The following is a 27,374-nucleotide window of genomic DNA, read 5'->3' on the forward strand; positions in this document are numbered from 1 at the left end:
TATAGGCTACACAAAACTCCTCAAAAAGAGCCATTAACATGTCTAGTATGAAATATATTCATTTGTCTAGTTGGCTTTCTATAAAGTGTACAACTGTAGTCTAAATGACTGAACCTTTGTTATTTTTATGTTTTTTATGACGTATCTTAAATTGATTTCAGTAAATATGTGATTTGACAGTGTGGGAATATAAGTTGAAGTGCACAATTATTGTAAATAATAAAACCATTTGTTTATAATGTGTTTTTAACAACAATATCAGTTTTATTGCTTTTTATTTGATGTTAAAAGTATATTGTTGCAAAAGTACATTTCACAGTGAATCTATGCAATTTAAGATATTTCAATCATTTTGTACAGCATAAATATACAGTAGTGAAGTTATACAGTAGCATATACAGTATATTTACATAGGAAAGGATCAAATATAATATTTCTTAAAATATTTGCAAAGGCTCCAATGATATCAAAATACTTGTATTGGTTGAAAACAATACAATAGATTTTTTTTTAAAAAAACATTCTTTACATTCACCTGTACAGAAAGAATATAAAATAAATATTTTAAAAAAAATGTATGTATATATATATATATATATATATATATATATATATATATATATATATATATATATATATATATATATATATATATATTTATATGGCTAAGCATTGTATTCTTAAGAATTGTGATTCTTCATATTGCTTGGGCTTGTTTTGAGGGCCTTGACAAGCCGAAACATTACTGTATGCTGCCATCCACTGGAATTGGCAGGAAGTAGATCGCATTTTGGCCCTTGTGTGTTTTGGAGCCGTTTTTCGTCCGTCCATTCTTTTTGATCCCCACGTACCAGTCTCCGTTCTCCTGATGCCTCTGTGAACGGTATGTGTTGTAGTGGTTCTCCTCCATCTTCTCAATGAAGTAACACTCGTCGTTCAACATGGCCTGACACACAGGACAGAGATTAGAGGTGTGTTACGCAGTTCTTTGCGACCATCATGTTAATGAATCAGAGTTCAGGAATTTAACATGTTTAAACATCATGCTACACTTTGAAGAGCTCCTATCGATAGAGGTGTTAATATGTTCATTTTACTCTGTAGGAATAGAAATGAAACATTATGTATGTGAATTTATTCAAATTGAAACTTTATTTAAAACTAACAACTACTTACAGTGCCATACAGTCTTCCACACTTGTCCATTGCCAGGTATAGTCCAGTCTCATGACCCCTAATGGCCACCAGTCCTGCTTTCACAGCTTTTACCTTCAAAAGAGCTGACATACAACAATCATGTTGCTGTTACATAGGATTATCCGTACTGTTAAGATAAGGTGACAATATGTAAACATGTAACAGCTGTTAACATTTACAGGTTCTTATACAGTAGCATTTTCCATTCTTTTCAGTGAAAATTATATCAAAATATTATTGCATATTATTGCATTTTTAACATTATTTCAGAGCCTCCTGGGACCCAGGAATAGACTTTTGTCCGCAGTAGTGGATTATATTTTGGTGAACTTCTCTGGGATGTCCTGTAAAGAGCACATTCAGAGATGTTTGGAGATTTCACCATGACGACAGCTTCTCCTTTGTCTTTAAAAAGGACTGATATTAATTTAGTGATCAAATGGACTCTTGTGGAAATATTTTGTAATTATCATTTAAATCTGACTAATTTCAAATCAACATTCTCTCTCTCTCTCTCTCTCTCTCTCTCTCTCTCTCTCTCTCTCACACACATATATATATATATATATATATATATATATATATATATATATATATATATATATATATATATATATATATATATATATATATATATGAGGTTTTTTCAACACATATTTGGGTCAAATATGGACAAACCATACATGTAGGCTAATAAAAAAAACTGATTAATGATTTTTTATTAATTTTCAAAAAATTCCTATTTTTTTACATACATGTCATTTCATACCTTTTTATTTTTTTTAAACAAATGGAGTCCTGGTGTTCTTCCAAAAAAAAAAAAAAATTGTTTCTAATGCTCTAAAGAAAGTGATGAAGTTTTTCTGAGTCTGTGGATAGATATTTTAGCTAATATTTTTCCATTTTGCTCTGTGTTAGAAAATAGCAAGAGAAACATATAGTCAAGTATGCTTCAAACAAACATAGCCTAACTGCATACTAACTGTAAACGTCGTTATCCTGACGACTCGCGTCCACAGTCCCGTTGTGTTGGATCCGGAGATGGTATCCTCCATTCCTGCAGTAGAGTCTTTGCAGTGAATAATGTGTTGGCTCTTTCTGGTCGGTGGTCGTCGGTAGCAGTGTGAAAGCGGAGAAATCCCGCTCGGTCATGGCGCAGAGTGTAGCTCTGAGACGCGCTGTGCGCACGAACACCCCTGTGAAAGAAATGGGTCCGTCTTTCGAGCTCAACTACCACTTATAACGAGTATGTGTCATGCAACCTCCTTCACACTGTCTTATTATAAACAACCAAAAAGGTTCTGCTATTTTGAAACGTAATTATAATTATAGCCCTTATAATTTTGGTCTATAAAAAGTCAAGGTTATTACAAATTCAGATAGATAGATAGATAGATAGATAGATAGATAGATAGATAGATAGATAGATAGATAGACAGACAGACAGACAGACAGACAGACAGACAGACAGACAGACAGACAGACAGACAGACAGACAGACAGACAGACAGACAGAGAGAGATTTTTTAGGTAATTTTACTTTTATCTTTCAACGACAAAACGCTGAAATCTAAAATGCATGTAACCAGATTTGACAGTACATATGCAAAAGATTATTATAATAGAACAAACAGACAGTATTTGTAATTATAGGCCTTTTAAGAAGCTTACTTAAAAATCAATAATATATTTTGTTTAAAAATCATGTAAAGTTTTCTTAACCTTCAAAACATAAATTAAGAAATGAAAATGTCTCTCCATTAAAAAAGCTCAAGTATCCAAAACTTACACTCTAAACAATGCTGGGTTAAAAACAACCCAAGTTGGGTTGGAAATGGACAAACCCAGAAATTGGGTTGTTTGAACCCTAGTAAATGGACCCATTCAAACAACCCAATTTCTGGGTTTGTCCATTTTCAACCCAAATTGGGTTGTTTTTAACCCAGCATTTTTTTAGAGTGTAGAAGATCCATTCAATTAAAATGATTCCATGTAAATTTTCTGTGAATCGTACCTGTATGAATCACTTTATATGATGAACAGATTGAATTTAGGCTTTTTTTCTAATATAAACACATCTATTACCAAATGACATATGGTATCCTAAACATGGAAGCTATGTACAATGCCAAGATGTAGTTTGGTTTTCATTCGCGTCATAAGGCCCCAGCCAGACAGCGTATCTGAAGTGGGTTGGAAAGCTATCAGAGGCATGTTCTGAAAGCAAGAGAACAAACAGCACAGGAATGCATTCGGCCTGCACCAAGCCTATTTTCCAAGCAGCCACTGCATTGGAAATAGAGCCTTAGTGCCAGACAGGTTGTCGAGAAGACTGTGCAAGCAGCCAGAGTGAATAACGCCCCTCAATGGCGTGCTAATGAACTGGGTAGATCAGCAACGGTTGAGACTTACCTGTGACTTTGTTTCAGAGCTGCAAAGAGAAATGCTGTCTCATTGTAGGTCTGGAACAGAGTTGGAACAGAGTTTGTCAATTTGGAGTTTTTGAATTTAGATACAAAATTCCGCTTCTGTTGGCAGATTTCTTCTTTCTTCTTCTTCTTTCTTTTTTATTTCTTCTGTTGAAGGGTGACGAGTACTACCAGATACTTCCCAGGTCAAAAAAGGCAGCTTTTGCCGTCTATCCCAGTGCATGTGTGTGTGACGTGGGCCTACGATATGCTCGGAAAACCTGCCTGTGTAACATCATCTAGTTATCAGCTGACCTGAACTCTGAACACCATGACACTACTGGCACTGCTGCAGAAGATGCAGTCAGATCTGGTAGAAGATATGTGACCTCATCTTGCCCAGACAGTGAACTGTGCTCATTTCTGGGCATTCTATATTTAGGTCTGTCATTTGTTTACATGCCCAGTTTTGCTGAACCTTTGACAGACAGTAAAGGTTTAACTGTGTAGTTACTAAATGTACAAATAAGTGACAAAGGTTCTTACACCTCCTGAATTTCCATTACTTTTCAAGTTATATGTTTCCATATTTGATTACTGGATAAGATATACTAATATTTAATAAAATAATTTTTAAAACGCTCAAATTAATTATATTTTTTTAAAAATACAGAAAAAACAGTAACATTATAATGTATAAAAAACTGCTTTCTATATGAATAGATTTTAAGATGTAGTTTATACCTGCGATGTATTTTTTTCAGCAGCCATTACTCCAAGTCAAGTCACATTTATTTATATAGCACTTTATACAGATAGTTTTGAAAGGAGTTTAACAGTGATAAACAGGAAAAATCTACTTCAAAGATCTGCAATTCTGCCTTACAACAACAGAATACACATCATTGTGGCAATCATTGAAAGTGGGAATAATTGCAGTGTGCCATCTCCCCTAGCCTTTACCATGCCAATGGAATTGAACATTCAAGTTTCCAAATTGATTGTAGAAGGAGAATATCTGTAGCCTGACGTGGTCATACATTAAGTAGTCAGAATATGAGTTTGAAACTGCTCCATTGGACTGTGATTATGGGGCGGATTTCAACCGAACCAGGAAAGACCTCAATTGGATAGAGCTACAACCAATCAGAGCAACGAAGCGACGCACTGTCAAATGTCAACAGAGCTCAACTGCACAGTGTTGCCAAGTCCGCACTTTTTTTCCCGCGGGTTGTTTTCTATCTCCGCAGGTTGAAGTGACTATTATGTAATATATAGACCCATGAGTGCAAATTTTAGCAGACAACCTTGCCAAAATAACACACATTTTACCCCCCAAACATAATTTTTCCCCCGGAGAACCCCCCAAGAAGCTATTGTTTGGGGCTAGTAGTTGGTGGGTTTTGTTGTAAAAACTTGGCAACCCTGTCTGCACGCGCGCTGAAATCAGGCTGGAATACACGATCTTTGCCGGTGTTGTAAAATAATATATAATAATATAATGATACACAGAGTACTTACCCAACATGATCATCATTTTGAGAGAAATTGTGAAGGTGAATGCATTTACAAACAAGCTCTCCGTTTAGGATTCGAACAAATATAATCCAAGCTCCTTTGATGACGTGCATGATTACGTTACTGTTGATCATCTGTCCGTCATCGTCTAAAGCCCGCCCTGATGATTTCATTGGTCTGAACAGTTTCTGTTCGGGGATAATTACTCCTCTATGGAGCAAGGCCAGACCGAACTGCCCGACCTAAAAAAATTGTGGGCGGGGCTAAATTCGGCTGGCATCCAGGCTAGAATATCTGCAGTCTGGACAAGTAATTCCTGCCATTTGTGCCACAAGAATGACCTGACTACCCTGACCTCAACCATTGCATGTAGAAAACATCTACTGAAAAAGCTTCATGCCAGTATAATGTGGGCATGGATGAAGTTAAATCCCAAAAAATCCAGAAATATTTCCACCGTCAGAGAGAAACTCATAGATCAGAGATTCCACATCCATGAAACATCCCTCCTGACGGTGTTGGAGATGGCAGAGAAGAGCTTAGGGCGTTGGTACAATGCAAGCCTCAAGGACTCAGACCAGAGTGACCAACTGAGGAGGAAACCATTAAAGCTATTGTTAGCCTTGCTTCCTGGGTAGATTAAATTGTTGTACCTGCAATTTCAGATTGCTCCCCTGACTGATGTGGCCTCTAACAGTATACAAGGTCCCCATTACAATAATCGAGAAGCTGGAGAGGACAGTAAGATCTTATATGCCTCAGTAATATCGGCCTGTATGGGAAAAGTTTTCAGGAGCTGCCTGTCTCTAGCCTCATAGAAGAGCACAAATGCACCAAAGTGAGACTGGGCATGACCCTGACCATACAGCAAGCAAAATATGTTCTCAGGCATGGAGACATTGTAGAACAAGTGCAGCAGGGGAGAGGAAGTTTTGGACTCGGGAAAAGGGACCCAGCTGGTACAAGGTAACACCCGTCCAGAGAAGAAAGCTGGTAGTAGCCTGCCTAAAAAGGCAGTCTTGCAGTCCAGACAGTGACAGTGGGCTAACTGGGAAAACCTGGAGCAACGTAAGCTGACCTGGAAGGATCATTGAGAGATGGAAGTAAGCAGACTGAGCTTCATCATCAGAGTGACCTATGATGTTCTTTTCACACCCAATAACTTAACCCAGTGGATTGGAGAAGATCTATCATGTCCTCTCTGTCAAACCCCAGCAATTCAGGCACATCTTTGTCGGCTGCAAAACCAGTGTTTCCTAAGGCCGCTATACCAGGCACAACCAAGTCCTGAGACAACTGCAGATTATCCTTCAAGGGAGGAGAACCACCAGCAATGCCCTATCTCCTCCAAAGCCTGGATTCTCAAAATCAACTGCTTAGTGCTGATTAGTAAAGGACAACACCCAGTGAAGCCAAGTACAAAAATTGAATTGACCCTGTTGGATGCCCAGGACTAGAAAATGCAGGTTGATTTCAACTGGAAGCTCAGCTTTCCACCTGAGATAATCACAACTAATCTCAGAATGGACCTGATCCAGTGGTCAACCTTGCAAAAGTCCCTGTTAATTGTGGAACTAACTGTGCTATGAGAGGCTACAATTGGTGACCCAATGAATATAAAAGGCTGAAGTACTCAGACCTATCAGCCGAAGTAGTACAATGGGGCTGGCAAATCCAATTACTCCCCATAGAGGTTGGTTGCAGAGGTTTTGTAGCCACAGCAACCACCAGGCTACTGAAGGGGTTGGAAAGTCTTGGGTTGGAAAGGCCTTCCAACAAGCCGTTAGGTTGCTGGCAGATGCTGCTGAGTGAAGGAGCAACTGGTTGGCTGTGGCTAACATGAAAGGGTCCTAGTTGGGCTGCAAAATGACCAAGAGTAGTAAATTCCTTATATATATTTACCGCACATTTTTATGCCCAAAACCATTCGTGCATTCTCCTCCCTCAGTTTTGGGGCCCCTCTTATTTATTTTGTACATCAATGACTTGGGTCAAAATGTCACCAATGCTAACATGCATTTTTATGCTGATGACACAGTTATTTACTGCTTTGGAGCATCTCTTTCTCAGGCAATTGAAAAACTGCAGGAGGCTTACCATCCAGCAATCACTTCTTCAGTTAAAAACTAATTCTCAATGCTGATAAAACAAATCTAATGTTCTTTGAAAACTCTAAGAAGGTGCCTCAAATTGCTGCCCCAGTAGTGTCCACTCTTGAAGGGAATGTCATAGAATTGGTTCATGAATATAAGTACCTCGGTGTCTATGACTCCCTTACTTTTAAACCACACATAGAAAAACTTGAAGAAATTAAAACTTAAGTTGGGGTTTTTCTTTTGAAGTGAAAAAGCACCTTGTCACTGCTACTTTTTTATCTGTGCTAGATTATGGTGATTTTTTTATATGAATGCTTCATTTTTATGTCTTCAAATGGTGGATTCGGTTTATCATGCTGCTCTGAGGTTCATTACTAACTGTAGAGCCATGACGCATCACTGTGATTTGTACACATGTATGCAATGGCCTTCTCTGGCCACTAGAAGACGGGGACATTGGTACACTTTTATTCACAAGGCTCTGTTGGGATTATTGTCTCCATACATCTGTACTTTACTCACAAAGAGAAGTGTTGAATCTTACTCCCTGCGATCAGAAGATCAGCTGTTGTTCTCTGTTCCTTTTGCCCGCACAGAACTGGGGAAGAAAGCCTTTGTCCACTCGGCTCCTTTTGCTTGTTGCTCCTTTAACATGTTGCAGAAAGACTGGAAATTGACTGTGTTTATGTCTTTAAATGCTTTTAAAACCAAGCTTAAAACAGTAGAGACTGCATCAATTGTTTGTGATTGTATCTCATAAGCTGTTATTTTAATATTGTATGTACGTTGTAACTGTTTTTAATTGTATAACTTTGCTACCTCTTGGCCAGGACTCCCTTGAAAAAGAGGTTCTTAATCTCAATGGGACTCTCCTGGTTAAATAAAGGTTAAATAAAATAAATAAACTACCCTTAATGGCAGGAATGCATGGAGCTCCACCCACTGGAGTGGTATGTGGCAATGCAGTTATGTTCCAAGACCGCTACCTCTTGGCGGTGTAATCTGCGTCTCCCCTCCTGCGGGAAAGGCTTATTTAGCTTGTGGAGAAGCCTCATCTGCCCTGTATGCCATGACGCTCCTGCAGGTCTACCTGGCCAAAGCGCTCAAGGAATTGCACAAGGGTAGTCCCAACCCAGAGGTTATGAAGGAATTGCATATTGCAATGGCCCTCACTCTCAGTGCGACGATATTTTTGAAATTATTACCCAGCAGTTTTCAGTGGGACAGAAGGGGCCATTGCCAGTGGACAGCAGTGTGTGGCACGAGGACACCACCAGGCCTTCTCACCAGACCTTTTCTGTCCCACCCTCAGTGCTTTCCGAGTCAAGTCCCTGTATTCCAACTCGCTGCCGCACCCTGGGTATGTCTACGCTCCCACTGGTCCCGCTTACACGGTGTCTAGGAACCTGACTAGCACTCTCTGGTCTGTCTCACTGGCTCATTTGTACCATCAAACTCAGCTATGCGATTCAGTTCGCCCCAAAGTCAGGGAGGACAAGGAGCAGGTCTTGTTAGTTGCTCCTTATTGGCCCAACTGGACCTGATTCCCCTTACAACAGCCCCTCCCTGGCCCATTCCTCTGAGAAAGGACCTGCTCAGAAACGGCTCACTCTATGTCACCTGGGTCCAGACCTCTGGAAACTCTTCTAGTCTTCCAATCAGGGTAGACACCATCACTTCTGCTAGAGCCCGTCTTTGCGGCGCCTCTGTGTGTTGAAGTGGAACCTGTTAGTTTAGTGGTGTTCTTCCCGCCGGAGTCGTGCTTTCATTACTGTAGTATGGATTGGGGAGAAGGCTGTCTCCCTCCACCCTTAAAGTGTATGTTGTGGCAATCTGCATATCACAATGCAGTCGAAGGTGAGTCCATAGCAATGAATGACCTGATCGTCAGGTTCCTCAGAGGATAGTAATTCAGAGGGTATTGATCTGACCTCAATACCCTCTGAAGACCTCTGGTACTCACGGCACTGCAGAGCCCTCCCTTTGAGCCTTTGCAGTCAGCTGAGTTAAAAATTCTCTCAATGTAGACACACTGTAAAAAGTCCTTCAAGGGTGTTGTTTGTAGGAATTTATTTAAAAAAGTAAATTTCTTCCAATAAATTGATTTTCTTTTCTTTTTTAATTAATTTAAGTTTTACATAAGAAAAAAGTGTGAATGTTTTTGCAACTTATTATTACCTATCAAAAAAATGATTTCCCTGACCTTCACAATAAATTGTTTCTACAAAACTCTATTTAAGTGTTTATATCTAAAGTAAAACGTCACGACACGCCCACATGCTGCAGCAGAACAAAGAACAAGATCGTTGCTCGTTGTCACCTGGCTATACCGGACCAGTTTCGGGTTTCTTTGGAGTTTTTGAGGATCTTACAACGGGCAACCGATGTAAGTATAACTATTTACATTGCAAGTTAGGTTTTAGCCGAATGAGCACGCATTTTTTAACTATAAAATGTAAAAGTGTCGCCTGTTTCAGACAGCATTAAGTTTGTCAGTTTTGCTGGCGCCGCATGAGGCCTACCGAAGGTCGTGAAATTAACAATAAAAGTTACGTTAACTGTTAGGTTTGTAGTTACTGTTATCCCCGCATGGCTGAAAAATATGAGGACATGACATAATATATTCCTGGTGTCTCTCTGCAACGTGGTATCATGAAAATTCGTAAATGTGTATAACGTTGTGTTGCAAAGCCGCTGTTTATGGACCTAGTCCGCTTCAACATTGTTTTATCAGTTTTTAAATGCTTTAACTTAATCTGTTGATATATTTGTCTGAAATATTTTGAAACCATTTGATCTAGTAAAAAGATTATATATTTATTTTGCATTGCATTAACATCAATGATCCTGATATTTTCCTAAATAAACTTTAGTTTCATCTGTGTTGCTTCTTTAGAAGACCATCAAATCTACTGGGAGGAAAAGTTCATGGAGTAGGTAAGCTTTTTAGTAGGTTGAATTAAGATAAATGTTTCAGAGGTTTGTTGTTATCTGTCATTTAAAGGAATTAAGGTAACCAAAAGTCAGTTATTGAGTGTCAGGAAAAAAGGAACGGAAAACAAAAATTATCATCCCTTTCTAATTTTTGGATTGCATTAAAATGAAAGGTTGTCAATTCTTGTGTTCCAAATAACAGTTAAACAATTGATGTATTACAGGTAAATGAAGAATTGACCCTTCGCTAAGCCACGCCCGAATACCACCACAGGCCAATCGTGGCTTAGCAACCGTAACTAGGCACGGAAGGTCTGTCAAGCTTTCGAGCGAGGGAAACATGCCGATGCAAATCTGTGAGTATGGATTGTGCAAATCTGATGCCTATCCTAAAAGTTTGGACAGATGGTGTATTTTTTTCCTTCCCCAAAACGTAAAACTGAAGGTAAGAAATACCAGCCTTGAATCAAGCAGTGTGTGTGAGACCCCATTCACAACGTTAAATGTCGTCAGGATTAACAAAAACACCTACGTTTGCTTCAACAAACTGAAAATACATGAGGTTTTTGACTAATGCAAGTTATTACATATATGCAGTATATAGACTATAAAAAGAACTGTCTTAGCTTTATTTATTAGTTTTGTATTGTAGTTTTGTTTAGACAAAATGTGTGCAAATTAAGACCTTCATCATAAGGATTGTTGCAGTGGCTGTGTTTATAATATTAATAAAACCCATCATGTTTGAGAGACTGGCTTTCTGTTATAAGGTTTCAGTAAATGTGTGGTTTTTGATGAATGGCTCAGGTCAGAATCTCAGGCTAGTGCCAGGTCCAAGGAGTAGATTATAGACACACGACGTGTGAGCAGTAGCCCGGCGCGCTAAATATAACGTTAAGCCGGAGAATCATTGCAAAGTTTTCAGGCTAATGTCTTGTGTTTATTCAACAAGATTTATTGATAAGTTGTTTGATTTATAATTATTCGATTATTTTCTCATTTTACTTACCCTGTTGTGCATGAACATATATATGAGGCAGCTGCTGATTGCGCTGAGACCATAGGCTTTAGCTTCAATTTTATTGAAATTATTCTGTAATCGGTTGCATAATATGTTGCGGATATATCCCGCAAATACATACTGCAGTCCCTTTTTTCTTTCTCGCTCAGATATTTCCCCTGTTCGCCAGAAATGACTAATTATCTCCTCGGAAATGTCTTACACTAATACATACTGTAATAGACGTGCCAGGCGCGAAAGCTTGACAGGCGTAGCAACAGTAACTACGGGGGGCGGGGCTTAGCGAAGGGTCAATTCCGAAGGTGTGCTGCAATTCCACTAGAATCAGTGTTTGTGTCCCAGCTGGACAAGTACTCTTCAAACCTTCTCGACCTGTTTAGTGCGAAGGGTGGAGCGGTTGGTCAACGCATCAATAACTTGTTAATGGAACTGATACAGGTGAGGCAAAAGTGGTAACAATGCTGCAGGGGCATATTCATACAATAAGTACTTTATTCTCTTGTCTTGCCTATAGATGAATATTGCAAAAAAACATTTTTGTTTACAGCTGCTAATTAATTTTAAATATAAAAGAAAGAAATATGGCGGTAAGTTCTGTTAAATAGGTAGTACAGACCCACACTGATAATTGCATTGTAGTTATATTGCCTGCAAGATTCAGTTTTTCATTATTCATTTGCCAACTATAGGATCCAAGTACCTCTGTGGTGAAGGAGACTCTGAGATGCGAAAACATGTGGGCAAGAGCTCATCTCTGACTACTATGTAAGTATTGTTTAAAAAGTATAGTTTTAATTTTTTTTGGGGGGGAAGCATTTATTCCTCAGATATCAATCTTATGTCTGTCTGAGTTTAATACGGAGCTGGAGTTGAGGATTGGTTAGCTTGTCTAAGAACAAATACTATAATTGGGTGGAAATGGCTTGTCTGATGGCTCAGTCAAAAGTTCAAAAATACACCTACAAACAACCAAATGTATGCACAGGAACCAGTTATCAAAATTAATCTTTTGGTCTTCCAGTGGCTAGACTTGATTTAAAACATACTGTCGTATTTTTCAACTGCAGCTTCACAGAAGTAAAATCCTTGTTTTACATGAATGCAGGAGTCATTAATTATCTGCTGATATAACTGTAAGAGTGGCATTTTCAGATACTTTTACTTAACCACACCTATGTGTTACCAGCTGAACCCCTCTCCCCTTTAAGGATTTAGGCCTTGGAGGTGACTTGTGTATGTGATTTAGTCTCGCAGGTTTGTTGTATCAAGTGAGACTGTACTGAAAGTTGTACTATGAAGCCAGTTCAACAGGCCAGGCTTACTGTGCAGGAGCTGGCTCGACCAAACTTAAAACCTTTTGTGAACTTTTAATGTGTGATTTTATTGAAGGCTTTTGAAGATCGTTCTCTGTTGCCATTTATTGTTCTGTTTATGTCTCATACAGGGAAAAACAGAGACCAGTGTGCACAAGGACTTGCGCAATATGCAGATATATGTCTGTCGTGAACCAGATGCAGTGGGCATCATCGTTGAGGGATCCTAGGGCATGTTGCCTGCTTCTGGGTATGACATATGCTTTGAACCTGCAGTATCCACCACAACTCTGCAAAACATCTGAGGTGTTCCAAAGACTTTTTGTGGGACTTGACACACTGCGCCCAAAACCTTCCTCTTGATTCATGACATTAAAAAACAAACTTCTGAGTTAGTTGGTCAAATGCCAGCCTCACACTCATAAATGGCAATCTTGTGTTTTTCAGAAGATTGTTCTGAATGTTTAATTGTTAATTGGCTAGTAGAATATGGCACAGATTGTACTTAAAATGTGTTCTTGTATTAATTTATTATGTTTTAATATTTATGAAAAGGTACTGTACATTTTATGTATCCCTCAGGTGAAGAGTCACTGTATTTTAATGTCAGTGTTAAGAGTACATAGATTGAACATATTTAAAGTGGATTAAGAAATAATTTGTCTAAATGAATGAGTAAATTAATTAATTAAAATAAAACAATTTTTATTTTAAATTTTACTTATTTTAACTAAGTATGATTTGGTCGATATGCTGCTCTTTAACACAATGGTTAAACTCAAATGTTTTACTTTATCTTGTAGACTCTACTTATTTTTTTAGCATACAGTAAAATAGATAATACTGATTTTTACCAACTGTTGAAAATGTTGCCTTAATTTTTTTGAGTTGAATTTAAGTAACAGTTTTTACAGTGCAGAATTCCTTACTGCATTGGCCTCCATACAAGAGGATAGGGGACCTGCAAACATTTTTGGTCAACAAATTGTACCTAGAAATCAAGTTGGCTAACTCTCACGTCCTGAGACCAGTGTTGGGGGTAACGAGTTACAAAGTAACGGATTACAGTAACGATATTACTTTTTTGAGTAACGAAGTAAAGTAAAGCATTACACTAAAAATATTGGTAACTACATTACTTTACTAGACTATAGGAACGCGCTTTCGTGCACTACCCGAGTCGTGTTTGCCTGTGTGTGAAGTTTTGGATCTATTTGAGTGCGCACTAGGATTGAGCTCCTAGTGCGAGGGGAGAGGGAGACGGGGACAGTGGCGATCTTCACATTACTTTCATTATCTTTCGTTTTTAATGTAAACATTACCAGAGCGTTTGACTGTTGCGCTTGCATCTCTTCCATACGTTTGCATAGTATCATGCATGTCGCGGCTTTATAAACACGGCACTCGTGTAAAAAAATAAATAAAAAAATATCATCTCTAGAACTGCATAACGCATTTTAACCGCAAAATTGCGACATGTGAATGCCCCTAAACTGATTAAGAGATAAACAGCGCATTTTTATTTCAGTGCTTTTATTTAAACAGTCAGCTTGCCTCAAACATTCAGTTTACTGCATCAACAACAAGCCAAAGAGGGCGTTTCAACTGAACGTACTCGGTTACTTTCGTAACCTCGGTTCCCTGAGAGAGAGGGAACAAGTATTGCGTATGGGAAAAACTCCTTTTCTCGAGAATGTGAAGCAAAACTTTATTAATAAAGGTATCTATGTAAAGCGCAGTGCAGCTTCACGGCCATAGCCCGGCACGAGGAACGCTCTGATTGGCCGGGCCGCGGCAACTGCAGGAACCTATGGTGAGGCGGCTGAGAGGAGCGAACCAATGGGGGCGCTCCAGAGAGACCGCCGAAAAAGGGGGCTAAAAATAGCATACAGGAGGCTATATAAGACCCTGACTCACCATAGGTGTCAGGTTTTAAAATCGACTGAAGCGGCACCTGAGAAGCACGAACACGGCACAGAACGCAATATTTGTTCCCTCTCTCTCAGGGAACCGAGGTTACGAAAGTAACCGAGTACGTTCCCTTTCGAGAGAGGTTCCTCATATTGCATATGGGAACACAATGTAAAACGCTGTGTGCGCTGACTGACCCAAAATCCCCAACTGAATGAGGGAAAGTCAAAAAACCTTTAGAGAGACCGACACAGGCGGGCTTCAAAGGAGAATGAAAGAACCGGAAGAGTCGGTTCGTTTGAACACCTGACCGGACATAGTCGGATCTAAGGTAGAGTGTAATGGTGCTATGAACGATTGTGTATAAGCGGAACGCAATAAGCAATCGTGTTGCCAGGGCTGCAGATAGCACCCTAGACGGAGAAAAGCACTGCTTGTAAAGCTGGGACCTTCAAATTGTAGAATCTGATAAAAGTGGGCGGAGAGGCCCAGCCTGTCGCCGCACAAATATATTCCATGGAAGTGCCACATGACCAAGCCCAAGACAAAGCCATGCCTCTAGAGGAGTGGGCTTTAATGCCTGTAGGACAGGTTAGGTTCTAGACCTATATGCTAGTGGGACTGCATCCACCTTCCAGTGTGAGAGTCTGTTTCATGACAGCACAAACTTTAGTGCGGCCACCGAAGCAATGAAGAGCTGATCCGACTGCCTGAAGGGGGCGGAGCGCTCTAGATATAATCTCAATGCTCTGACTGGGCAGAATAGGTTCGCGTCTTATTCTCTCTGAGGGAAAGGAAGCAGTGAAAAGACCTGCATACTGAAGGGGTTGATAGCACTTTCAGCATAAAACCATGCCTCGGTTTGAGCACAACCTTGAAGTTGCTGGACCCAAACTCAAGACAGGAAGGGCTCACGGAGAGTGCAGGTAAGCCACCCACTCGCTTAACCGAGGCCACAGCCAGCAGAAAAGCAGTTTTGAGTGATATGTGCTTCAAGCTCGTGGTCTGAAGTGGTTAGGAGGGGGAACCCTTCACGGCTTCTAAAACCATGGCGAGGTCCCAAATAGGAACTGAGAAAGGGGCAAGGCGGGTTGAATCTCCTGGCCCCTTTAAGAAAACATACAATAAGATCACTTTTCCCTAGTGAATGTGCCGCGATCGGAGCGTGGTTAGCTGCTATGGCGGAGACATATACTTTGAGCATGGAGGGGGGACGACCCGCGTCCATTAGCTCTTGGAGAAAGCGAGCAGTTCCGCCAGTTCGCATGAGTGTGCGTCGATGTTTTGCGTAGCACACTGGTTAGAAAACCACTGACCACTTCAAAGCAGAGCTGCCAGATAGCGGGGGCTCTAGCTTCCGAAATAGTGTTCATAACTTGTCAGAGAGGTTCCTGGATACCCGTTGATGGGCCATATGTGGAGGGCCCACAGCTCGGGACTGGGATGCCAGATCTTCCCTTTCGTTGGCGTAAAGAGGTATTTCCTCAGCGGAATAGGCCATGGGGCTGTGTCTGACAGCTGAATCAGTTTGGAGAACCATGTGCGGTTCTTCCAAAGTGGGGCTATTAAAAAGCACAGGCTTGCAGCTGCATCGCGATCGGAGGGAGCATATAGAGGGAGTCTGGGCCAACATGGGCCAGGGCATCCCTGCGTTTGCAGAAAAATATTGGGCAGCGTGTGCTGTGCGAGCTGAATCGTTTGCGGGTGAAGGGACCATCCCCCTGGGGGCATGGGTCCTCTGGATAACATGTCCGGACCCTGATTCAGAATACCTGGCACGTGAGCCGCCCTTAGGGAGCTCAGATTGTGCTCTGCCCATAAAAGGAGATGCTTAGCCATGCAGTGAAGAGAGTCTGATCTCGGCTGCCCTTAGCAATTTTATGTACGTTATCAAGACGTGGTGGTTCTTATGATGTAAGATGCTCGTTGAGTCTTGAGTCTATGACAGTGACTGTACTGATAAGCCTGCCCCTCGAAGGCGAATCTCAAGAATGGCCTGTAGTGGGGGGGGTGGGGGTTATCATAACGTGAAAGTATGCGTTTTTCAGATCGATTGTGAAAACCCAATCCCCGGGGCGAATGTGCGCGAGGATTTGTTTCACCGTCAGCACCTTGAAATGAGCGTGTCATAAGTGCTTTGTTCAGATGTCTGGAAAATGGGCCTGAGACCGCCATCCATTTTCGGGATGAGGAATTAGCGACAGTAAAAACCTGACTCGCTAGCGTCGGGTGTACTGTATCCACCGCTCTCTCCTTTAACAGTTTTAACGCCTCAGCGAGAAGCATGTGACTGACACTGCTTCTTACTGAGGGCTCGACCACGGCTTGAATCGCGGGGGTCTGCGAGCAAAACTGTAGCGAGAACCTTGTTTTATATGTTCAACACCCAATATTATAAACCAGGATTGGCCTGGGCTTGTGAAGCCAGGGCTTGAATTAGATTCAGGGGCTGGTCGCTTAGTAATATGGGCCTGTTAACCCGGTTGCTTGTGTTGTAACACTGCTTGTAACACTGTGGGGATAGTGGTAGGTTTCGGCGGTGCAGGCTTTGCAGTGGGCGCGCGCCTCACATTTATATTTTGTGTGTGAGAGTGGACTTTGTGAAAAGTGCTTGGGTGCAGGAGTGCAGACTGTAAAGTGGGCACATTTGCTACATAGAAAAGCTCTTTTGTGTGTAGTGTAAACAATGTGCAGTGGCGCGCAACCTACGTAGAATACCCACGGTGCAAACCAGTGAGCGAGTCCACAGGGATAAACGCACACAGCATTAGTGTGCAGACGAGCGTGTTTAACACAGGCTAGTTGACTGCAATATTTCATCTCCAGTCACTTAACTTAAGGGAACTGGGAGAATGTAAGGAAGTGCGGGTGGTATGGGAGCCATTCCACAATGCTGTTATGCTCTAGTCTAGACTGAAAGCGCGCGTGCAGACAAGCGTGTTTGACCACAGGCTAGTTGACTGCAATAAGGCTAGTTGACTTTATATGGTGTAATCCGGCCGCGGCGGGATTTATTTGTGATTTTGTGGGGCTGAATTAACAGCGCTTATGTAGGGGTGCACACTGTGTAGTGGACACTTTGTCTACAGTGTAAAAACCTTTCCAGCCGCCTGAATAAAGGGGACTGGAAGTGATAGAGTGAAAAAAGGGCTTAGCTTGGCAGCCATTTTCCGACGCCCTTATGCTCTGACAGTGAGCGCGTGCTATGACGTAAGTCGCGCTCTAGTCAGCAAACGCGCTGTGGAAGGGGCAGCGAGAATGTTCTTGACGTACCCAACAGCCCGAGCTCGCTCGTCTAACTTACTCTAGTATTCTCTGTCCGCGGCGGTTCTTAGCGCGACGGAACGAGAGAAGCGTCTGTCCGCGGCGCTTCAGCACGGCGGCGGTAGAATGAGCACAGCGAGAGCTTCGGCTCGAGTTAGTTTATTTACTCCAGTATTCTCTGTCCGCGGCGATAGTGCGACTGAACGAGAGAAGAGGAAGCATGAGGAAAAACTCTGTCCGCGGCGCTTCTAGCACGGCGAGAGCTTTAGCTCGAGTTTGTTTATTCACTATAGTATTCTCTGTCCGCGGCGGTTCTTAGCGCGACGGAACGAGAGAAGAAAGCGTGAGGACGGCTGCATCTGTCCGCGGCGCTTCAGCACGGCGAGAGCTTCGGCTCGAGTTAGTTTATTCACTCTAGTATTCTCTGTCCGCGGCGATAGTGCGACTGAACGAGAGAATTGGAAGCGTGAGGAAAAACTCTGTCCGCGGCGCTTCTAGTACGGCGAGAGCTTCAGCTCGAGTTTGTTTATTCACTCTAGTACGTTATTCTCTGTCCGCGGCGATAGTGCGACTGAACGAGAGAATTGGAAGCTTTAGGAAAAACTCTGTCCGCGGCGCTTCTAGCACGACGAGAGCTTCAGCTCGAGTTTGTTTATTCACTCTAGTATTCTCTGTCCGCGGCGCTAGTGCGACTGAACGAGAGAAGAGGAAGCGTGAGGAAAAACTCTGTCCGCAGCGCGTATAGCACGGCGAGCTTCGGCTCGAGTTAGTTTATTCACTCTAGTATTCTCTGTCCGCGGCGACAGCGCGACTGAACGAGAGAATTGGAGGAGTGAGGAAACTCTGTCCGCGGCGCTTCTTCAGCACGGCGAGAGCTTCGGCTCGAGTTAGTTTATTCACTCTAGTATTCTCTGTCCGCGGCGATAGCGCGACTGAACTAGAGAAGAGGAAGAGTGAGGAAAAGCTCCGTCTGTCCGCGGCGCCTCCTCAGCGCGACGGTATAGTGACGAGAGCTTCGGCTCGAGTTCGCCTATTCACTCTAGTATTCTCTGTCCGGGGCTGTAGTGCGACGGAATGAGAGAAGAGTGAGGACAACTCTGCGGCAGCGGCGGAAGAAGAGCCGCGGAGGCGGCAGAGTGAAGAGAGCTTCGGCTTGAGTTTGCTCATGTCCTCTAACATTCTCTCTTTCCGCGGCGCTATTCAGCGCGACGGAATGAGAGAAGAGGGAGAGTGAGAAGAGCTCCATCTTTCCGCGGCGCTAAACGGCGCGGCGGAACGAGAGAGTCCTCGCATAGAATAAGCCTGTAAGCTCTAGAAGTGGCGTTGCAGCGGCAACACACACACAAACACATACACACACACTCAACATAGACACACAGTATAAAGGATATATAACGCCGGATGGCGCAGCAGGAACGCAGGTGGCTGAAGGCGGAGACCCGAGGGGAATCCGGCGTCCTCAGGGCTGCAGGAATGTTCCGCTGGTTGCTTTTCGACGGCGGTTTGCTTGATTCCGGAGGTCAGCGACGGTGTCGCTGAAGGAGATAAAATCTGACACCTATGTGAGTCAGGGTCTTATATAGCCTCCTGTATGCTATTTTTAGCCGCCTTTTTCGGCGGTCTCTCTGGAGCGCCCCCATTGGTTCGCTCCTCTCAGCCGCCTCACCATAGCTTCCTGCAGTTGCCGCGGCCGGGCCAATCAGAGCACTCCTCGCGCCGGGCTATGGCCGTGCAGCTGCACTGCGCTTTACATAGATACCTTTATTAATAAAGTTTTGCTTCACATTCTCGAGAAAAGGAGTTTTTCCCATACGCAATACGAGGAACCTCTCTCGAAAGGGAACTAGGTTTCTACATTTTTTACTAGCTCTGTCCATGTGATAAATGCACTTTCTTAAATGAGCGAGTTTTCAACTTTATCTTCAATAATTGGCCTTGAATCACATTCATTCTCTCTCTTAAAAACAATGTGACCACTGACCAAATATTTTTATATTTTTCATCGTCCATTTATTTAATTTTATTTGTGTGTGTGTGTGTGCGCGCCATGAATCTAATAAAAAGCTGGTTTTGTTCTCAGGAGAAGAGTCTTGTTCTCATGTTTCCCAAAGTCTGTGTTTTGAAACTTGTGTGTTGTCATTTTAAAATGACCCCATTATAGCCTCCTTTATCCTGTTGTTTGTGGATTTTACATGAGGCATATTTCTTTGTGCAGACAGGTATATTTTTCTTTCATATGGTTTTACGTGTCATTTTGTAAACTACAATAAACCCTATGCTGACAGGCTAAGTGACGATAAGGCTATGATGTGTGTCCATGTCCTCTAAATTTGTCACAATTCATCAGTGTGAGTGCCCGTGATCACCACCAGAGGGCACTCCACCCTGGACTGTCATTCCATCACAAACTACATTACCCATAATCCTTGAACTCATTAGCACTCACTGTTTACACCTGTGTCTCATCACCTCATTACCTCTGCCTATATATACCTTGTTCACTCTGTCATTCATTGCGAAGTCTTGTTTAGTGTCACAACTGCATTTCTGAGCGTTTCTCTGGTTTCATGTATCTTGGTCTTTGATTTCTTGCCTTCTCCGTGGATTACCCTTTTGCCTGTTCCTTCTGTTTTGTTTGCCTTTTCGAACTGCCTACTTGTGTATGAACTTTTGCCTGTTTTATGGACTACGACTTTGGATTACCCTTTAATAAATACTGCGTGTGGATCTTCAACCTTCTGTCTTAGAGCAGCTCGTTACAAAATTAAGAAACGGGAAAGTAAAGTAATAAGTAGTGAAGTTACTTTTCAAACGCAGTAACTAGTAAAGTAATCTCATTACAATTTACAGAAGTAACTAACTAATTACTTTTTTTGAGTAACTACCCCAACACTGCCTGAGACCCTACCATTCCCTTCAGGGACCAGGTGGTGGACCCAGCCCTGGCTTTTCTCTATCTCATCTGTGCTCTGCAGTTATATGTGGACGGAATGCAAAGCTTTAGGACCTAAGACCAGCTCTTCGTTTGTTGCAGAGGCCAGCAGAAGGGAAAGGCTGTCTCTAAGCAGTGGTTAGTCCACTGGATAGTGGATGCTAATGTCTTGGCATATCAGTCCCAAGACACACCTTGCCCATTTAAATTGCGAGCACACTCAAGTGTTGCCTCCTCATGGGTGCTGGCTTAAAGCGCCTTGCTAACAGATATTTGCAGAGCTGCAGGCTGGGAAACTCCAGATAGATTAGCTGAAGTAGAGTTTTCTAGAAATGGCTAACCCTAATGACCCAAATAACTTCCACATTTCACCTTTCTAGAGCAGGATGTGGCTTCCGCAGCATTTCATTTTCCAAAAGGCCAAATAGTCCATGAGACTCCAGTGGTTCAACCTTAATTTTAATGAAACAATGAGAATAATTTTGGGTGCAAAAAACAAACAAACAAAATTAATGACTTTATTCAACAATTAAGTCTAGCCTGTGTCAGTCTCCTACGCAGTTTACGCAGCAGTGCAGTGCTTTCAAATTCTACAGCCGACGCTAACGTAAACTGCAAATGAGACTGGCACAGGTATGAAGTATTTTTTGAATAAAGTTATTTTTGTTTGTTTTTGAACACAAAGACTATTTAATTAAAAGTTTAGTTTAGTTTACTGTATTGATTTATGAAGCACATTTCAAAACAACAGAGGTTGTAACCAAAGTGCTGTACAAGAAAAATCAAAACATAATTATATTTGATCTAAAACCATTGAGGTCACATGAGAAAACATTTACACAATCAGTTAAAATATAAAGAATACAAATGAGTTAAAGATGATTTAAAAGTAGCAACAGAGGGTGAAGATCTAATATTAAGAGGGAGCCTGTTCAAGTAGTATAAAGTATTTAAACTATTTAATCAAAAATTAATTGCGCTGCTGTTTATGGAGGGGTTAGAGATCTCTCGGATTTCATCAAAAATATCTTCATTTGTTTTCTGAAGATGAACGAAGGTCTTACGGGTTTGGAACAACATAAGGGTGAGGAATTAATGACATAATTTTCATTTTACCTCATGGGGACCAAAAAATGTCCCCACAAGGACAATAATTTCAAATATTGCCATCTTTGTGGGGACATTTGGTGCCCATGTAGGGTTTACTAGGACACACACACACACACGTTTGTTTTTGTGACATATGGGGGACATTACATAGGCGTAATGGTTTTTATACTGTACAAACCGTATTTTCTATCCCCTTACACTGCCCCTGCCCCTAAACCGACCCATCACAGGAAACATTCTGCATTTTTACTTTCTCAAAAAACTCATCCTGTATGATTTATAAGCATTTTGAAAAGTGGGGACATGGCTAATGTCCTCATATTTCACCCTCTCCTTGTAATACCTATGTCATACCCATGTCATTATACACATTTGGGTCACATTTACATTTACATTTAATCATTTAGCAGACGCTTTTATCCAAAGCGAGGATAAGAGCTGTAAGAAATCTCAATTAATTAGCACAATACACAACAATTTTTTTTTTTTTTTTAAGACATCTACAACAAAAACTCACATACGCAAAATGCCGAACACTGGATTTTGATAGCTATGATAACAACCCCCCCCCCCCCCCCCCCACACACACACACACACACACACGGTCACAAATATTATAAAGGATGATAAAAATGACCAGATGACATGATGCTCTTACTTTACATTATATGTTATGTCCATTTTCAGGCACATGATGGCAGTATAGTCCACATAAGAGATGCAGACAGGAGTGTTGGACCAATACATTCATGAACATGAATAATTAGACCAGGAGGTATGACAATTTATATGAGGCAGTTTCTTATGAAACTAAGATGGCCAGGAAACCTTGAACATTTATCAGCCATGGGAATTGACTCTTGCAGTACAAGATTCAACAAGTTTCTATCTTAACCGATTTATATCTTCTGCATTGTTCTTCACTGGTTTAGACTTTTTTTGAGGAATGCAAACTGTTTATGAACCCAGTGCAAAACAAATGTCAAGTATGTCTCATCCAAGCATAAAAAAATACATTTTTAATATTTTCAATACAACATTGCGTCATTGCGCAGCCCGTTTTTTGCAATTTCAGCGTAAAATTATTAATGCAACCATATCTTTCAGTTCCTCTGCAAGTATAGCAACACCGAAGTGAACTTCCTCAGCTGAGATGGCAATATGGTATCTGTTCTTCTTTCAGTTTATGTTATAAATATCTGTGCTTTTCATTAGCATTGCCTAAAATGGCTTCAGGAGATGCTGACAGGTTTGAACATGATTCTGACTGAAATTTACAGCGAAAGTGGGACAAACCCTGGAGCGAAGAGGGAGGAAGGAATTCATAATAGTAAAAAAAAAAAAAGGAAAAAAGGACTGTCCCAGTCTCTATTCCAGTATTTTTAATCTGTCCTGGTGCTCATAAATTAATCTGTGCACTACAAAGTGGTCTATACCATGGGATACACATTTTTAAAAGTTCCTTTTTACATTTATGGTTTCCCAAATTATTTCTGCAGATGCACTAAACCCCCTAGGGTTATTATTTAATATACAACAATACTATGGGCAAGACTATTTACATCGTTGAATTTTTTTAATTTTTTAATTTTTTTTTTTTAGTTTGATTGTCATTTCTACTCTGGTTAATTTTGATAGATAGATAGATAGATAGATAGATAGATAGATAGATAGATAGATAGATAGATAGATAGATAGATAGATAGATAGATAGATAGATAGATAGATAATCTATCGATTAATAGATAATCTATCGATAGATAGATAGATAGATAGATAGATGGATAGATAGATAGATAGATAGATAGATAGATAGATAGATAGATAGATAGATAGATAGATAGATAGATAGATAGATAGATAGATAGATAGATAGATAGATAGATAGATGGATAGATAGATATGTTCAATGGGTTGTACAGTGGGAAAAATGTGAACTGTAGGCTACTAACATGCAATGAAATCCCCGCATCGTTGTGACATCATCGCTCACCAACATCCAACCAATCACGTTCTTATCCCGTCGCATACAAAGCGTGCGTGCCGCGTTCACAGCCCGCTCCGGAATCCCGCGACACGATTGGCCGAAAGGCATGTCAATCACAGGATTATCCGCTTCATGGTAGGTTGGTACAGACGCGTTTAAAAACGCCCAAGCAGGAGTCCGCGATTACCGCGTTTTGTTTTATCATCATCATCATCATCACCCTACGGAGGAACATTATGACGCCGTCATGAGAAGCGCTGGGGCATTCCGTGGATTCCCTCGATAGACAGTTCGCTCCACAATTTTCAGGTTTTTTCTTTCTTTCTTTCAGCAACGGCGTTGTAGAAGAGATGCACTTGTGATTTTTTTGTCAGACAGCATCCGTTTCCGACTACAGCTATGTAGTTTCCACTTCTATGTCTTCTATTATTAGTCAAAGTTGCGTTTAACTTGCATCTGCATTGCATTACACTCTTGTCCTGGGCTGTGGATCTGGAGGAAACATGGGATTGCCTGCGCTAGAGTTCAGCGACTGCTATCTGGACAGCCCGCAGTTCCGAGAGAGGCTGAAGTCTCACGAAATGGAATTAGAGAAGACCAACAAGTTCATCAAGGAGCTGATTAAGGATGGGAAAGCTTTAATTCAAGCTCTGAAAAGTAAGATAAGTTTGCTTTGCTTATGAATGTGGACTTTGTTTATTAATCTGTAACAGTTTGTTTATTACACAAGACAACGAAACAAAGGTCGAATATATTTTGACGGATTATTACTTAATGTCAGGGCATAATAGAGAGCTTAACTAGCCTACTTTTAAGTGTGTTTGGATACACAATTCTTTCAATAATGTCAATTTTAAGACAATCATAAATTAAAATCACATCCATGGCCCCCAAAAGATTCTCAAGTCACACTTAAATGCCATTTGCATTAAACAAGGGGTCCCCCCCTTGTGTCTGCAGCAATGATTTTAACTAGTAATTACAATAGGAGTTCTAGCAGAATGGCAACACTTTTTCATCACATTAACTTCGAACAGGTTCAACTAACATTTCAGAAGTACATCGCACTGTCCCCCTGGTGTCCCGCAGTGACCCACAGATACACCCGCCTGAAATTTCCACTCCCCATTACCTTTCAAAACAAACACTCTGACCCCAGCAGAACAAGCGCTTACTAGAACTCACATCCAGTTGGAACTGATAGCCGGCTCTCTGTGTTGACCCAAGAGACATGTCCTAAGACGTAAGGTGTTGAATACAATACTGAGGCGTGTCACGGCTTCCAAGTTTGACAGCTTTAAAATTCCTCTGGGTTTGAGTTGTATAGCTGGAAAAAGCCTCCTCTTTGATGTGGTTCCTAATACTGGAATCAGCAGTTTTACTCACATTTGTCAGGGCAAGTCCTGGTTAAGCCCTGAAAATGAAGATGTTTGCTTGTTTCTCTATCACTCTTTTGCCAACATAAAATAAGTCAGCTTGACATTTCACTAACCTGATCTCACGAGGAAATGTCTTACGAAGTTGCAATTTTGTACAATGTAGGACTGTAGGAAACTGAGCATGAGCTGCACGCCTGGTCGTATGCAAATGTGCCAAGGACTTTGTATGAATTTGCCTCTAATTTGCCAAAATGTAAAATAATTGGGTCGATGATGTGGCGTGTCAATTCTGGTGTCCAAACTAATATTAAAAATATATTAAATACACTACATTTAATGACTCGACTTCCCCCTCTTAATTACTAATGTGGGTATTCATGATAAATAATTAATTTTTAAGGAACTATTGAACTTAAAAGTCTCAAAATGTAATTCCAGGTAACTGTCCTGGCTAAAAATCTGAATACAAAAATGTAACAGATTAATACAAATACAATAGATAAATACAACATTATTGTATTTATGTTTTCAATGATACCTACACATATAGTGATAGTACTAAGCTTATTTACATTTGTATGACAGAAATTGTGCCTATAAGTTACAAACGTATATTTGTAAGTTTACAAAAAAAATAAAAAAAAAATAAAAAAAATAAAATATATATATATATATATATATATATATATATATATATATATATATATATATATATATATATATTTGTAAACTTATAGGCATAGTTATTATTGGGATGTGAGAGACTAGATGATTAAACAATACTGCTAATTTTTTACTAAGTTTTAATTTTTAATACTAATTTTTTTGCACATTTAATATTTTGCTTTATATTTTTACAAAGGCTATATATATATATATATATATATATATATATATATATATATATATATATATATATATATTGGATGTTTTTATGGTAATCCTAAAAAATACTGCAGAATGTTCTTCCAGCTAACAATGACAGGCAATTATTTTAATCCATATTTGTGTGTTAGATTACACAATTCAGTTTTTTGTTGAGTTAAGGATAAAACTCTTATTTAACCTTATTAGAAAACATTTTAAAACATTTTCCAGGTTTTTCCCCCCGTCCTGAATTTTCAGTTAAAATACTCTCAGATAAAAGCTTGCTTGCAACATGCAGGAGTTATTTGAAACATTGTAATAATTAGTACCACAATCGCTCAGCTTCAGCATGCTTCTCTTTGTGTTTGTGATGTGAAGTCTTAAAGTGTCGTCTTAACTTGTTCGGCTTCAGACTGTCAGAGGTTAATACTTTGAGGCACACACAGTGGTCTCTCTTCATTCCTCACCGTTGTGCTGGCCGAAGGCGAGATATGTCCTGGCTGGGTGTCAGTTTACGGTCGGAGTTAGTCAGTGTAGACAGCATCTCTGATTATAATGGGATCTATTTGCTTTTGTCACATTACGTCACACTGCTCGCATACTTGAGCCCATATGATATCCAGAAATGGATTAATAATTGTGATTAAAATGTAGTTTTTCGCACACTATTTGTTTGTTGAACTTCAATTATTATTAACATCAGTATATTTGTATATTCCAACATTGGTAGAAATGTATTTATTTAAAAATTCATTACCGTTACCCAGGAATTACATTTTTCAGGCAAGAAAGATCTGACTCATCAAATTTTTTAAATTACATTTTACATCCTTATCCGTCATTCACCTAATTACAAATTGATTGTCACTGTGTTGGATTTCACAGGAGACCAAACCCCTCCTGTCCTCTTTTTCCGTTGCTAATGTTTTGACAAAGCCCTGATCCACTCAACAGCTAAGGCGATGTGTGACCTGTCATGAGCGAGAGACTTCATAAATATTTTACACACTAACTAATTTTGTGTCAACATAAAGTTACATCCTACGGTCTGAGACTCCACGTACCCCCCCCCCCCCATCATTTTTGATATCCTAATTGACATTAAATGGCAGATGGTGAGTAGAGGTAGGTTCTTCAATGGATATAAGCAAATGTTCTCAGCGACTCATGTTTTGGCAACACCCATATAATAGCACAAGGAAGGACTGTTTTATAGGGGAAGCATGTCATTTTTTGACATGTATGGTTCAGGATGACAGTAATTGCTGAGGTATATTTTTTTTGTCCATTTTTTTTTTTTCTTCACTAGGATATTCTGGCCTTAGTCAGATCCTGTCTGCAATATAAGGCTATGGGATTTAAATACAGCTGTGAACCAAGTCTTTTTTCCTTTTAGTTAATGTGTACCAATATCACTGCAGTGCCGTCACATTTCTT

The 27,374-nt window shown here is 40.5% G+C and overlaps 2 protein-coding genes across 9 annotated transcripts in view; one reads left to right on the forward strand and one right to left on the reverse strand.

Moving 5' to 3' along the window:
* Positions 1 to 666: 666 nt before the first annotated feature.
* On the reverse strand, positions 667 to 23,778 carry fgf1b (fibroblast growth factor 1b). 2 transcript variants are annotated; one of them, XM_067424479.1, is made up of 4 exons: positions 23,657 to 23,778; positions 2,181 to 2,393; positions 1,177 to 1,280; positions 667 to 946 (listed from the first exon to the last, which is right to left on the reverse strand). In XM_067424479.1, the coding sequence occupies exons 1-4, from the start codon at positions 23,688 to 23,690 to the stop codon at positions 743 to 745; spliced, it is 555 nt and encodes a 184-aa protein (XP_067280580.1). In that variant the 5' UTR covers positions 23,691 to 23,778; the 3' UTR covers positions 667 to 742. The 2 variants fall into 2 exon arrangements, with proteins under 2 accessions (XP_067280580.1, XP_067280581.1); XM_067424480.1 differs by lacking the exon at positions 23,657 to 23,778 and adding an exon at positions 3,610 to 4,065.
* Positions 23,779 to 23,889: 111 nt separating this feature from the next.
* LOC137046956 (rho GTPase-activating protein 26-like) overlaps positions 23,890 to 27,374 on the forward strand; it is a 176,951-nt gene continuing 173,466 nt past the window's right edge. For 2 of the 7 annotated variants that reach the window (XM_067424476.1, XM_067424477.1), the window contains exon 1: positions 23,890 to 24,348. In XM_067424476.1, the coding sequence (XP_067280577.1) occupies positions 24,195 to 24,348 (154 nt within the window). In that variant the 5' untranslated portion in view covers positions 23,890 to 24,194. The remainder of the gene's footprint in view (positions 24,349 to 27,374) is intronic. The other 5 variants (XM_067424474.1, XM_067424478.1, XM_067424475.1 and 2 more) reach the window with 4 other exon arrangements.

This window comes from Pseudorasbora parva, chromosome 18 (genome assembly GCF_024679245.1).
Source record: "Pseudorasbora parva isolate DD20220531a chromosome 18, ASM2467924v1, whole genome shotgun sequence".
In the NCBI taxonomy this organism is placed as follows: domain Eukaryota; kingdom Metazoa; phylum Chordata; class Actinopteri; order Cypriniformes; family Gobionidae; genus Pseudorasbora; species Pseudorasbora parva.